General features: G+C 40.8%; 1 protein-coding gene and 1 long non-coding RNA gene across 4 annotated transcripts in view; one reads left to right on the forward strand and one right to left on the reverse strand.

Annotated features, from left to right (window-relative positions):
- Window positions 1-3,976, forward strand: part of pde3a (phosphodiesterase 3A, cGMP-inhibited) — a 60,194-nt gene extending 56,218 nt beyond the window's left edge. For all 3 annotated transcript variants that reach the window (XM_037775328.1, XM_037775327.1, XM_037775329.1), the window contains 2 exons: window positions 226-499; window positions 2,004-3,976. In XM_037775328.1, the coding sequence (XP_037631256.1) occupies window positions 226-499; window positions 2,004-2,347 (618 nt within the window). In that variant the 3' untranslated portion in view covers window positions 2,348-3,976. The remainder of the gene's footprint in view (window positions 1-225; window positions 500-2,003) is intronic.
- LOC119491380 overlaps window positions 1-13,533 on the reverse strand; it is a 349,936-nt gene that overhangs the window by 171,121 nt on the left and 165,282 nt on the right. The gene's annotated exons all lie outside the window — the stretch shown is intronic.

The following is a 13,533-nucleotide window of genomic DNA, read 5'->3' on the forward strand; positions in this document are numbered from 1 at the left end:
TTCAAATATGAATTCTTAAAAGCAGAGTAGACTTCAAGCCAATATTTATTTATTTTTTTCCTGAAGCTATAAAAATAAGGGGCAGTGGAGAAAAATGTTCTCTCTCTCTCTTGAAATCTCATCATTATAAAACACAATGTTTGTGTGTATGTTCCATTTTCCAGCACATTGATATTTTATCATTTCTGCTCATCTCACATATTTGCCATGTTTGTACCCTTCTAGGGTGATGAAGAAGCGAACCTGGGCCTTGCTATCAGCCCGTTCATGGACCGCTCCGCTCCGCAGCTCGCTAAACTCCAGGAGTCATTCATCACTCACATAGTGGGCCCTCTGTGCTCCTCCTACGACTCTGCTGCTCTCATGCCGGGACGCTGGGTCGACCCACCCGAGGGAGAGACGGAGCCAGAAGAGGAGAAGGAGGAACAAGATACAGAAGAGGAAGAGGAAGAGGAGGACACGGCAGATGAGGACGCATCAACAAGCTCTGACACCTCCCGTATGTCAACATCTTATTAATTAATGTTGCATGCACAATGTCTGTCATCTTTTAATAGAAATAGTTTTATTTACATTTATCGGAATGCCTTTGTACCACTGGAGCCGGGTCATTCAACTGTGATATACTTGGAAAGCATGTCAACAGAGATTGTAACTATGAAACTTGGAAAATATTATTTTCTATACTATATTATTCGCTCTCTTCTTGAGAGTTAGATTAAAGGATTGATACGACTTATATCTATTTTTGATAATATGAAGCTGCATGAAGGGCAGCTGGGACTCAGGGGGTAAAAATGCAGAGGGTATATGTATATGTATGTATATGACGAAAAAAAAAAGAATAAGGAGACGGTAGCTTAGCTTAGCATAAAGACTGGAAACGGGGAAACAGGGAAACAGCTAGCCTAACTCTGTTCAAGTTTCCAGCACCTCTAAAGCTCACCAATAAAAAAATTATCAAATTTCTTTAATCTGTACAAAAATAGTAATTCCTTGTAGTCTTGTTGTCGCCGTGAGGTTGACAGGCAATGAGCAGAAAGTCACTGGACGCAGCTTGTCATTTAGGTTTTTGTATATATTAGACCAGTGGTTACCAAACTTTTGATTTGATAAGATTTTGCCCGAGGGTACCCCCATCTGATCACTCTAATTGGCTGGTCAGCTTAAACGAATCAGTTCACGACAAGAGAAACCGAAGTGAGCAAAGTAAAGAGGGCACACACAGAAGGCTCTTCTAATTTTTCATTTTTATTTCATGTGATCATTCCAATAAACAGATAATTTCACAATGACATGGCCAACTGGAATGAAGCTAAGTGGTGAAAGAGAGTGATTTGGAAATGGTCGGCAAACGCTGCATTGTTTCATGCACGTATCATGACAACAGCTTGTATACCCGCCGTCCTCGGTCTTCTGGTTTCCCTTTTTGAATGACGAATACAGACTGCAGCGACCTGCTGGTGTGGAGATTTATTTCCACTCACACAAGTGCAGGACGTACATACTAGTTGGCTGTTGGCTGTAATGTTTGCCGTGTGTTTGAGTGCAACTTTTTGTCCAAGACACAGGTGACATGAGGTAACGCAAGAGGCGGCCTTTGTCACCGCTAGTTCTCTGATGTCGGTTTGGTGTGTCTGGGTCTTTAGATGTTTTATGACAGAAAGTCTATGAAACTCATGACCAAAAATAGTCATACATTCTGTCATTGTGTTACTTATGGATGGACTTTTTGCTGGGGACCTCCTGGGCGTCCCCGGACCCCACTTTTAAATCCACTGTATTAGACTAATGAGGTATAACTTGTTGATTAGAAGGCTTTAGAGGTGCTGCTGTCAGATTTTCTAAACTTAGGACAGAGTCAATCTAGCTGTTTCGCCCTGTTTGCACTCTTGATGCTAAGCTAAGTTAACCGTCTCCTGGCTGTAGCATACAGACATCAGAGTGGCGATCGCCAGCTTTCCAAGTGTTTTTTGTCTAACTGTCGACTTTGTGTCCGACAGAGCGACAAGAAACCAAAAAGGTGAGCAGGAGGAAAGTGTTTTGCCAGATAACACAGCATATTCTGGAAAACCATGAACTGTGGAAAAGAGTCATCGATGCAGAAGCCCAGGAGGAGGCTCAGGAAGAGGACCCCAACTGCATCGGCAGCCCCTCCGATCCGATCACATCCATCCATGAGGAGGAGGAGGAGCAAGCAAGCAAAGAGGAGGAGGAGGAGGAGGAGGAGGAGGAGGAGGAGTCGATGGACGGCCTTGATGAAAGGGAAGAGGTGCCAGTTATAGAGGAAGAAGAAATCCTTCCACAACCAGAGACTTCAGGGGAAAAAGAGGAGGAACCAGAGTGATATTATGACCTCCTCTTAAAACCAGGAATCTGAACTTTGTCTAAAAAAAATGTTTGTTTCTTTCCTAACTAAACTCTTGATATGGTAGCCAGCACATCACTTCGACACAACACTGTAGAAGATGTTTTGGGTAATATGTGCCTAACAAAACCTGGGTTTGAGGACAGGGATGATGCATGCCCAGTTCATCTGACGAGGGTGAGATGAGCAAAAGATGACGTGACTGAGGAGTAGAAGAAGAAGAAGAAGAAAAAAAGAGAATGATTGGGACTGTACTTGTTTTTGCTGTAGTGTTTGTTTTAGTCTGGATCTGCTGCCCTGCCATCACCCAGGCTGCCCATCCTGCACTACGGGCCAACCACGCTGATTCACAGATTCACTCCACCAGTGAGTAATACACTGTCACGAGCACCCAACCACCCCCCGACCCACACCCTTCTTGTTGCTCCCATCATATCAGCACACTGTGGAGCCACCCAGGTGGTTGAGGAGGTGCAACAAGTCCCTTCTCCTTGAAGACAATGGGATGAAAGCCAGGGAAAAAGCTGTGTCCATGGAGAGGGAGACGGAAAAAAGGGCCAGTTGTAGTACATTGTGTATACTGACATACACCTACACACATGCACACACAATGCTACTGTAGAAACACATTCCTCACTCAGAACAGATAGGAAGCTTAACAAAAGATCCCTGTTGCTCTAAAAGCTTTATTCTCGCTCAAGGAAAAACATACAAAACAGGGTTTTGTTCATGTAAAACAATGTTCGTCCGCATGTTTTATCTCCCCGTCTTTTGTTACTCAAAGTCAGCGCAGCGCACCTACACGTTTCCAGGCCACACAACTCAGGAAGGCAGAAACCCGTAGAGAAAAAAAAGAGAAACTAAAAGGACTTGTAGTTTCCTCGTCCTTATACTCGCCACTGCTTCAAGAGTTTCTTTCCCTGCTGTTTGCGATGCTGTCTGATTTACTTATTTATTTACCGATGAGACACGCGGTTCCCTTTGCGAATCACAAAGGAACCACAAGGGAAACAAGGTTATTGATCACATTATACTGTGTATTACAATTCTATTTTAGTTAGTTTTGCTTTCAGCGTCGGCCTCCCATTGGTCTCAATGCTACAACACAGCAGATCATACTGTTAAACTAACTCACAAGACACAAAACTAGCTAATAAGGTAATGTGTTTTATTAAGAAGATATAATTTGTGTCCACATTTTATGCCACTCCCCGACTTGTTTTCTTTACAGTCTCACTAGTGACAAGAATTCTTTCTTCTTTGCAATATCATTTATAGCTTGGTATGTAGGCCAAATGTTTCAGAAAGTGAAGTAATCCAATAAGCCATAGTGGCCCAGGCCAGAGCTGACTCACAGTTACAAATCACCCCAGAGGATTTACATCAATAAGACATTAAAAAAACCTCCTCTGTGGAGGCTGTTGCCATCCAGGGGGTGCTGTGTACCCACAAGAAACTACCTGCAATCAGATCCAAATCATTCATTCCTTATTTTGTTGCACACAAAGGCAAAGAAAGTACATTTGATTTGATTTGATTATTATTGTGTCATGCATAAATAATATGCCCAGCCCAAACGGGGCTTACAAGACACCATTATTTAGAAAATAAAGAAAAGATAAAGGCAGAAACAAGAGTAGCAATATAAATTACAAATGATACTAAACAAATAAACCAACTTATAAGCATTAAAATTAAATAGCCATTCTGGATTTTGTACAGACATTTCATTTAAAATAGAAGTCCTTAACTCATCATATAGCGTGGACGATACAAAAGAAAATGTGATTCATTTTCAACTTCTCCTAATTCGCATACTTCTCACAACCTGTTGTCCTCCTGGATGTTTTTAAATCTATTTGTGGAACAGATAATATTAACTACTTTTTGAGCCTTACTTTACATAGAAAAAGAGTCACAGCTGCATCAATGTATAATGATAATATATGATGTTAGTTAATAAGTTATTAAGTCAAATTTAGGATTAACGAGCCTCATAGTCTCAAATGCTGCCGTGACACTGTCAGGGGTTTTCTTTACCTACTATGAGGAAATCAAAATATTTTGTATATGTAGTCAATCCTCAAGGAGAGTTAATAAAAAAAAGCAGAATGAGAGAATTTTACATGACAGATGAGGAAAAAAAATGCGCTTTCATGGAAGATGATGTCTGCATGGTTTCTTTTTTAAGTAGCATATTTTGGCCAAAGGTGCAATAGAGTCCATTGAAGTCTGATCATAGGTCAGCAGACCTCAGTAGTCCTTACTGATAATATAGCATACGGCTTAACAAGTCATGTCTGTGCTCTCCTTTGATGTCCTCAGAGATTGAGATTGGTGGTGATGGAGGGAAGTGTGAACAAGGAGAACAGCCTTAGTAATGAGACTTAGTAACGGAAGAGGAAGGAGGGAGAAGCCTTTTAGCTCGACGTGTAGCAGCTAACATTATGAAGGGTCAGGGGTGGGGGGGTGGGGGTCTCAGATCCTTTTCACATGTCAGTAGATTCCTCGAGATGTAGCTCTTTGAAGATGAGCCAGTTCAGTCGGATTCACAATCATGTGATGTTATACGTCTCCAAGTCTGCAAAACGTGTTACAGGGATATGCGGTAAGAGTGTATTTGATCTGAGAAAAGCAGCCGGGGCTCTCTGGGGATTCAGATCCAGAGATTTTAAGGGTGCTTTGTGTCTTTACTTACCGATCTGTAGCAGGTACTTTGTGTCAAGGGCACATTTTTGATACACTTCCTTGGATTTTGACAGCACTTTTTGGGAGAAGCTGCCTGGTGAATCAGAGTAGGGATTGTGTGGTTATATCTGAGGCCATTGATCTGTACATTTTGCTTCCGCTCAGTAGTAGGTAGGGAATGTGCAACGTTTGCAGTTGCAAAAATCCCTCAATGATTAGCTGAGGTGCACAGGAGATGGCACAAAATGCCCAGGAGTATCAGGATTTGTTAAGTCATTCAGAAACAAGATGGCAAACGGACAATTTTGAAGCCATGTAAGTTGCGAGTGGCTGGTGAGTTCCTGGGTAAGGGCCGATCACTGAGAAAACACCATTACCAGGGGGGGGGGGGGATAGAGAAAAAACATCCGCTAAGGTTACAAAATACTGAATGCAACCGGTCCATTAGACATTATTCACACACGCTGGATAAAAACAGGTTCAATTTAACAGGCTTGTTTACAGATCCTGTCTAAGTTGTTACTGGCTGAACTTGCCCTAATGTGACCCAATTTCTTAACTCAATTTGCCAACGTTAATGCTGTCTAAATCCTCAGCTGTATCCATTGCACTGTTATCAAAATGTCCATTGTGCAAAGGAGGGCTAAACTGTGCAACGTTTACTGTACTTACAAGTGGGTGCAGTGGTTGAGCTTGTTTTTACTGCAATGAAATGAAAAAAAGAAAGCCTGTGCTAACCAAAAGCCTGAGCTTATTGTTTGCGTTTCAGTTACAGTTGAGAGAAAAAGGCGAGGCAAGTTAGCACCTTTCAACAACAAGGCCAATTCAACGTGCTTTACGTATGTAAGACATGAAAGGCATTGAGAAAAGAAACACAAGGCAATATGAAACGACACATTGAAATAGAGTAAAATAAGATGAAAGATAAAAAAAGCTAAAATAGAATCAAATGACAACTGTTTTTCTGGGAGTTTGTTCCAGATATGTGGTGCATAAAAACTTTGTATTTAGATTGGACATTGGCGACAGTAAGCAGACATGTCCCAGATGATCTGGACGGTTCATAACGGAGCAGCAGATCAGAAGTGTATTTTGGCCCTAAACCATTCAGTGCTTTATAAACCAACAGTAGTATTTTAAAGTAAACTCTTTGACACACAGGAAGCCAGGAATCCAGAACAATGTGGTCTCTATTGGTCTTAGTGAGGACTCAGTGTTCTGAATCCACTTGTTCAACTTTTAGAGAGCCTACTGAAAATAATCACATGGAGACGTTTTTCTAAATCCTGCTGAGACATTAAGTCTTTTAATTCTTGATATATTCTTAAGGTGATGGTAGGCTGATTTAGTAACTGTCTTAAAGGAACAGTGTGTAGGATTTAGGGGGATCTATTAGCAGAAATGGAATGTAATATTAATAATGTTTCATTACGGTATAATCACCTGAAACTAAGAATTGTTGTGTTTTCGTTGGCTTAGAACGAGCCCTTCATATCTACATAGGGAGCGGGTCCTCCGCCATGTTTCTACAGTAGCCCAGAACGGACAAACCAAACACTGGCTCTAGAGAGAGTCTTTTGTGTTTTTACGTTACCTGAAGGCCACCGTAGTTCTCCGCTTGGGAAAGGACGGGTGAGCAGAGGGGTAGTCAGTTGGTTGCAATCTGCGATCATACCACTAGATGTCGCCAAATCCTACACACTGTCCCTTTAATGTGGATGTTAACATTTAAGTCACAGTCCATGACTACACCAAATTTCTAGCTTTGTTTGTGGTCAAACTATGTGGTAACTATTGCAGATATTCAAAGAAAGGACCTAATATTTTGAAAAACTCAATTGCGTTTCTCTTTACAAACTATATATGAATTACTGAAAAGCGAAATTACCTTCAGTGTTGATGTGAATTTGAGAGAAAGCCCCATAATGAAAGGATTGCTCGGAAAAAAAGGTTGCTCGGCAACAGAGAAAAGGAAAAGGCAACGTGAAATCTGACCCCTGAAACAATTACCTGCCAACACAAAGTGCAGCAGTGTATTTGTAGCATATGCAGCAGTTGGGTTTATCCAAGTCCCCTCCTGGACCAAATGTCTTCCACTAGCCCTGCATGGGCTTTTCCTGATACGTCTACCTGTAGCAGTAAAATGATCTGTAAACACCAGCTGATACACGACCGATCTACACATCTGTGGGTCATGTAAGGCATCGACTGGGGTCTTTTAGTTGAGCGTTTTTTGTAGCTCTGTACAGCAACGTAGCTTTCAACCTTCAGTTATTCTAAAGATAACCAAGACTGTAAAAAGCTCTACAAGCCTCCTGTAAACAGCAGGCGTTTTTGAGCACACATGAATGAGCTCGAGAGCTCCATGCACTGTAAATACATGACGCACCGTACAGTATATCGATGCCTCACTTGCAATCTAATGTGCAGAATTTTTCTCATATCTCACACTTGTATCATCCCACGCTCCACCTCTATGTTTGGGAATTTGTAGACACACTCCCTTCACGTTATTTGCTTGAATTCTATGTGATCCCAGAATTCAAAGTCCAAAATGGACGCGTCCCTCCTATGATCTCCCCCTACAGCGCTGCCTCACTGACTGTGTACACTGCAGTGCGGCAATCAAAGAGACTTAATCAAAGCTGTGATAGAATTTGGGGTGGATATTTTTGTCGTAAACAATCCAAAGCTGTGTGTAGCCATGTAGGGGGTTTTCAGTGAGACATATGGAATTGGTCAAATGGTCGTTTCCTTCAATCTTTTAACAACAGGTTTCAGTTATTTTTGTAATGAAAGAAAAGGACCGTACCAGTGGTTTTTATTCGCAATTTTTTGCTTCTTAACTACAAATAATATATACTTATCATATATGCTGATCACTTTCAAATGCAGGCTTTACAGTTTTAGATTTTCTACATGTACTTTCCCAGGCCAGGCCATTGGTTTTCATTCATTTTTCTACAGTATAAAAATCCATTAGCAGTGTCCATCACAGTGAATATATTCTGTCTGCATTGATTTGCGTCGTTATGCAGTCTCAAAGCCTTCACACACCGGGGACGTGACGAATAAATGACACGACAACGAGCAACACTCGTTTGCGAATATTATATGTCTAAGGCTTTTATTGTGAGGCTCTGTGTTGTTGTTTCATAAATATAGGCGCAACTCAATCCGTTCCGCACAACGGGATTGGGTGAAGCCTTTTTTCGTGGTGCGAAACCTCATAAAAATCGACCTTGTTCAGAAAAAAAAATAATAATTTCACCGAGTAATATTCAGTTTCTGTGTGAAAGTATTCATGACAAAAACAACAATTCGAAAAAATACATTAACGTGCAAATTAATTGCACGAAAAGAAGAAGAAAAAAAAGCCCCCCCGGTGTGTAAATACCTTAAGTGTTAATTAATTTGAAAACTCTGCATTGCATTACTTCAGAACAACAATGCAACCTGCGAAAAGTAATGCAGACTTTGGGAGGGATTAAATAACTCAAACACGTTTCAAGAGTACGCTAAAAGATTTTCATGTCGTGAGAAAATGAGTGGAAACCAATGGAGGGCTGGAACAGTTGATGAAATGCATCCAAATTTGTTAAAAATACATACAGACAATCTGTAAAGCTTGCATTTGAAAATGATCTCCTGTGATAATAAAATAACAAAGTATAAGTGATATAATAAAAAGGCCTATATTATGTGGAACCACTGGTATGGTCCCAGTTTACAGTAACTTAACACCAGTCTGAAAAACCAACACGTTCTTACTACCAACTCGACAAAAATACCAACTCTTGGTCAACGACCCTAAGCTTCAAACTATGACGCTCTAGGTTCCCATCTAGTGTCAGTTTTGGACGTGTCAGAGACAACGTGTCAGTTTCTGCTCCTTGCATGCATAGTGTCTTTTCAAAATAAACTTCCATGTTCACAGGAAACGTACAGTTTCCACTTGTTACATACATACAGTCTCTTTTCTAAATGAACTTCCAACGTTTGTTTACTTAGTTTTTAGGTTTACCTACGCAACAAAAGAACTTGGTTAAGGCTTTTACACACCAGGGGCATTTTTTTCATGCAAATAATTTGCACGTCAATATATTTTTCTTAACTGTTGTTTTTGTCATGAAGACTTTCACACAGAATGTGAATATTACAAGCCAAAAAAGCGGCATACTTTTTTTTTTTACTCCTTTCAACCTTGACTCAGATCAGATCCACTCCTTCCACTCTTCCCTTTCACAATAGAAGCCCTAGACATAATCGCAAGCAAGTATTTTCGCATTTTCGTGTCATTTATTCGTCACGCCTGGTTTGGGTTATAACAAGTAGATTTGTTACGTAAAATAAGTAGGTTTGTTATGTAATTGGCATTACTTAAGTACGCAAGTTACGTAACAAAACTAAGGAAAAATCAGTCAATTTCACACAGGACACCAACTGCAGTCTCTTGGGTGAAAGTCCGTGTTTGTTTGACCCATCCAACTTCACCTCCCGCCCACCCTACGTCAACTTTTTCGCTCTTCACACTACGTCAATTGCTGTGAGCGTCTAATAATGACACGGGTGGGTTTCCATTAGAGTTAATTGAAAGCCCGGTGCGTCTCATACAGATACTAAAGGGTGTCTCAGTGGGTCGGTATTAGATACCGAAGGGCACTGACAAAGCATCAGTATTTAACGAGTTGGGAGTGAGAACGAGTTGGAAAAGCAGTGTTTCACCTCTGACCACACACAGCATTAGCGCTACCGGAGTGGTCCGAAATTCTCTTTGGTGCACCTGTTACCACACCCAACAGTGATGTCACGGTGTACTGACACACCCAGGAGTACACTTGTACATCACTGCAGCAAGGTGAAAAGTTAAACCACTGGAGGTCAGCCAAATGTTTTAGAGGGTATTAAGTTGCTCTTAGATTTCATTCGACTCCCCTGCTTTTGGTCCCAGCTAATATCAACCCCCTGCTCGCTCTAAAAAAAAATTATTTTCATCCTGAATAAATTAGGTGAAGATTCTTGGCCACCAAAGCATAAAAGCTCATGTCACCTGTTTAGATTTGAGTCGTCATGGCCAACATGGGCCGGTGGTTTGTAGCAAGCAATCGCATGACATTCATAAATCTCAGAAAACAACAAAAGTACAGGGTCTACAACTAAATAATCTCAGTTTATCAAGTGGTTTCTTTGAAATGACGGCGAGAAGAAAGGGATTGCTGCACACTAGATTAACTTGTGCAAACCAAAGAAACTTTTTGAACTGTTTTTTTGTGAATTGCACAAAATGAGCCCTAAAAGGAGCATGTTTCTTGCATCTTCTTATTTGTCGGTGAGTGTTATCCAGAAGCTGGGGAGGATGTCTGAATATGCATATACTTTATAACAGTTGTCATGTGAAGACAGTACAGATTAAAGCAACATAAGAACCTTCTTAGCATTCATCTAAGAGACGGCGTCGTGTCCACACGTCTTTGCTGTCTGTTGTTATTTCACTGCCGTGTCAACAGGCAGCAGCAGCACTACAGTGGAACTGACCGTCCTGTTCTCAGACTGAAGCCCTTGTAGTTTCTTTCTTTTGATGGTTTGAACCAAAAACATTCCTTTTTGTATTGTTTGTTGTTTCAGACATTTTAAAAGCGGGCTATGCTCCTGTGCCATACCATTTTCACTTGTACGTATGTATGTCTACATTGTTTGAATGCTACATTCATCAGCTTTGTCACAAAGGAAACCAAAACAAACTTTTTCTTTTTTCCACCACCTTTAAAGCAAGACAAACAAGACTATTTTCTATAGCAGGCGCTTCACAGACTCAATTCTTTTCTTCTCTCCAGTATCTTGCACTTAACACATGTAGCAATACCTACAGGATGGGGAAATTGTGTGATTCACCAGTATTTGTTTAAGTGGAATATGACATTTTATTTCTAGATATTGTTTGACTTTGTATAAAAAAAAATATATACTGTACAGATTCAAAAAGTATATTATAACAAAAAAACTTTTAGAAAAATATTTATTTTTACTGTTTTGTAATTTAGACACAATACTGTAGCTCCTCTATTGCCAGACTTACTGGAAGTGCCTCTCGATAATGTATTACAAGGTAACTATACAATATATTGGGATTATTAGAACCTGTCACTAGCAGAGCAGTGTTGATGTTGTAATGTGAATATTGTTGAATAATAAGATTTATAAATGCTGCACACGTGTCTGTCTGGTTCTTTAGCCATTTATATTAACAGTTTGTTTTTAATTATTAAATACAAATTGTATATCACTGTAAAATATGAGTTTGTCTTCATATAAGCTGCAATTGTTGATCATATATTTTCAGCTGGTAATGAATAACAGGTAAACTTCTTCATTATGCCTCGGCGGCGGCGACAGACGTGACCGGAGGCAGTTCTTGTGAACGCGATATCTCGGCAACGCCTGGAAGGAATTTCTTCAAATGTGGCACAAACGTCCACTTGGACTCAAGGATGAACTGAGGACCTCACAAAACATGTGACGAGTTTTAGCCATCACTCAACACTTCATATGCTAATTATGACAACATTTCACACAAATGTCTAATAGGATAAAATGATGATATATATATCCAAAAGGTCAAAGGTCAACTTCACTGTGACATCATAATGTTCTGCAAAAACGCTTTTATGGCCATTACTCAACACCATAACTCAGGAACAGAAGGAAGGATTGTAACCATATTTCACATTTGGTCAGATACTGAGTTGGTGACACTAATCTCGGGTGCCCACTTTGAAACTGTGGGGTGATTGTTTAGATCTTCTGTGCTGCCGGGTTGAAGATGTGTGTGAAGCATTCATGTTTTAGAATTTGTAGCTTCTTTGCAGCAACATCCATATTTGAAGTGTTGTCTACTGTCTACTGGCACAACTTAGTGTTCCCTCAGAATCAGCTTTATTGGCCAAGCATGTAAACACATTTTTTGTTTCTCTCAATGAACTTAAACACTAATAGACAAAGTTTACAGCAAAACAATAACACAAAGCTTAAGTGGCAGTAGGCAGTTTATTTTTGGCATCTAGGGCAAAAATTCTATAATAACCTTTCAGCATATTGTAATTCAAGTGTTCTGAGAGAAAACTAGACTTCTGCTCCTCCTCATGGCTCTGTTTTCAGGCTTTAGAAAATCTAGTCCGTGACGGAAGACTTTGACCAATCACAGGTCATTTCATTGAGAGAGCGTTCCTATTGGCTGTGCTCCAGTCATGTGACCGGAACTTGGTGTTCCTTTACCAGATTTCACAATGGCGGCGGCGGCGTCACAAACTTTCTCATTGTACAGCTAAACCGTACACTACAAGATGATCTGAAAACATTTGAGGCAAGAAATAGGCATTAACGTAACAGAATATTGATTCATATTTGATCAGCGTTGCCTAGTTTGACCGTTTGGTCGGAGTTCGCGAGTGATTGACAGCCGGCTTTCATAGACGGCAGCTGGACAGCAGACCCCAGATCAGCTCTTACTGCTTGTTTTCCTCCGGTCTGTGAAATCTTGCAGATGCCGTTAGGAGCACCGGAGGACACAGAGGCACATGTTTTTTTTTTCAGGTTACCTGTTTCATGTACTGCTGTCACGATATAGCGACCGTTTAATAAACATTTTTTAATCAGATTTGCTCCAATCTCGCCTACTTCAGCCTTAACAAAGTCAAGTCATATACATTTTATTTATATACAGCACTATAACCACTTACCTCAAGGGGCTTCATAATCTGTACAGCAAACGAAATCCCACATCCTTAGACCCTCGACTCAAGTGACGAACAACTCCCATATTGTCCTTCATCCTTCTCTCTGCAACAAGCTGCCAATCTGCCACAGCTCGCTGTAGAAACGGTGAGAAGGATGAGCAAGATGGCTTTTGATTTTGTCCCCTTGTCCTCCTCTCTGTCACTGCCTCCACACTGTCCGCTTCCGATCTGATCACCTAGTTTCCTTTCCTTAACAGCTTTGTTGAGACTGCTGACCTCCCAAGTCTTGATGCCACCACTGCGAAGAACAGAGCACCGGTTATGACTGATAAGATCTGCAGCAGCCTGTTACACATTGAAGGATCTGAGTCTCCTCAGGAGGGACAGTCTGCTCTGTCCCTTCTTGAAGAGAGCTTCAGTGATGTGAGACTAATCAATTTTTAAATGATTTGGACCTTAAGGTACTTGTATGAGTCCTTTCTCTTCACTTCCTCTCCAGGACAGAGGGCCTCCTGTTCCTCGGGTGGTCCACCACAAGCTCACTGGTTTTGCTGAGCTTTCAGGTGATTGTCGTTGTGTAACCGTCACAAAGACGTATCACTGCTTAAATGCCTTTCAGTAGCTCTGTAGCCATGTTTTAACTTTGTGTTTAATCTTGCATGTTTTAGCTGTCTTATCAATGGATTTGATCTTGCAGGTGTTTTGTGTTCCTCTTTAACGTGAGGTGTTTTGTGTGATTGGCTG

Source organism: Sebastes umbrosus, chromosome 7 (assembly GCF_015220745.1).
Source record: "Sebastes umbrosus isolate fSebUmb1 chromosome 7, fSebUmb1.pri, whole genome shotgun sequence".
Classification (NCBI taxonomy): Eukaryota; Metazoa; Chordata; class Actinopteri; order Perciformes; family Sebastidae; genus Sebastes; species Sebastes umbrosus.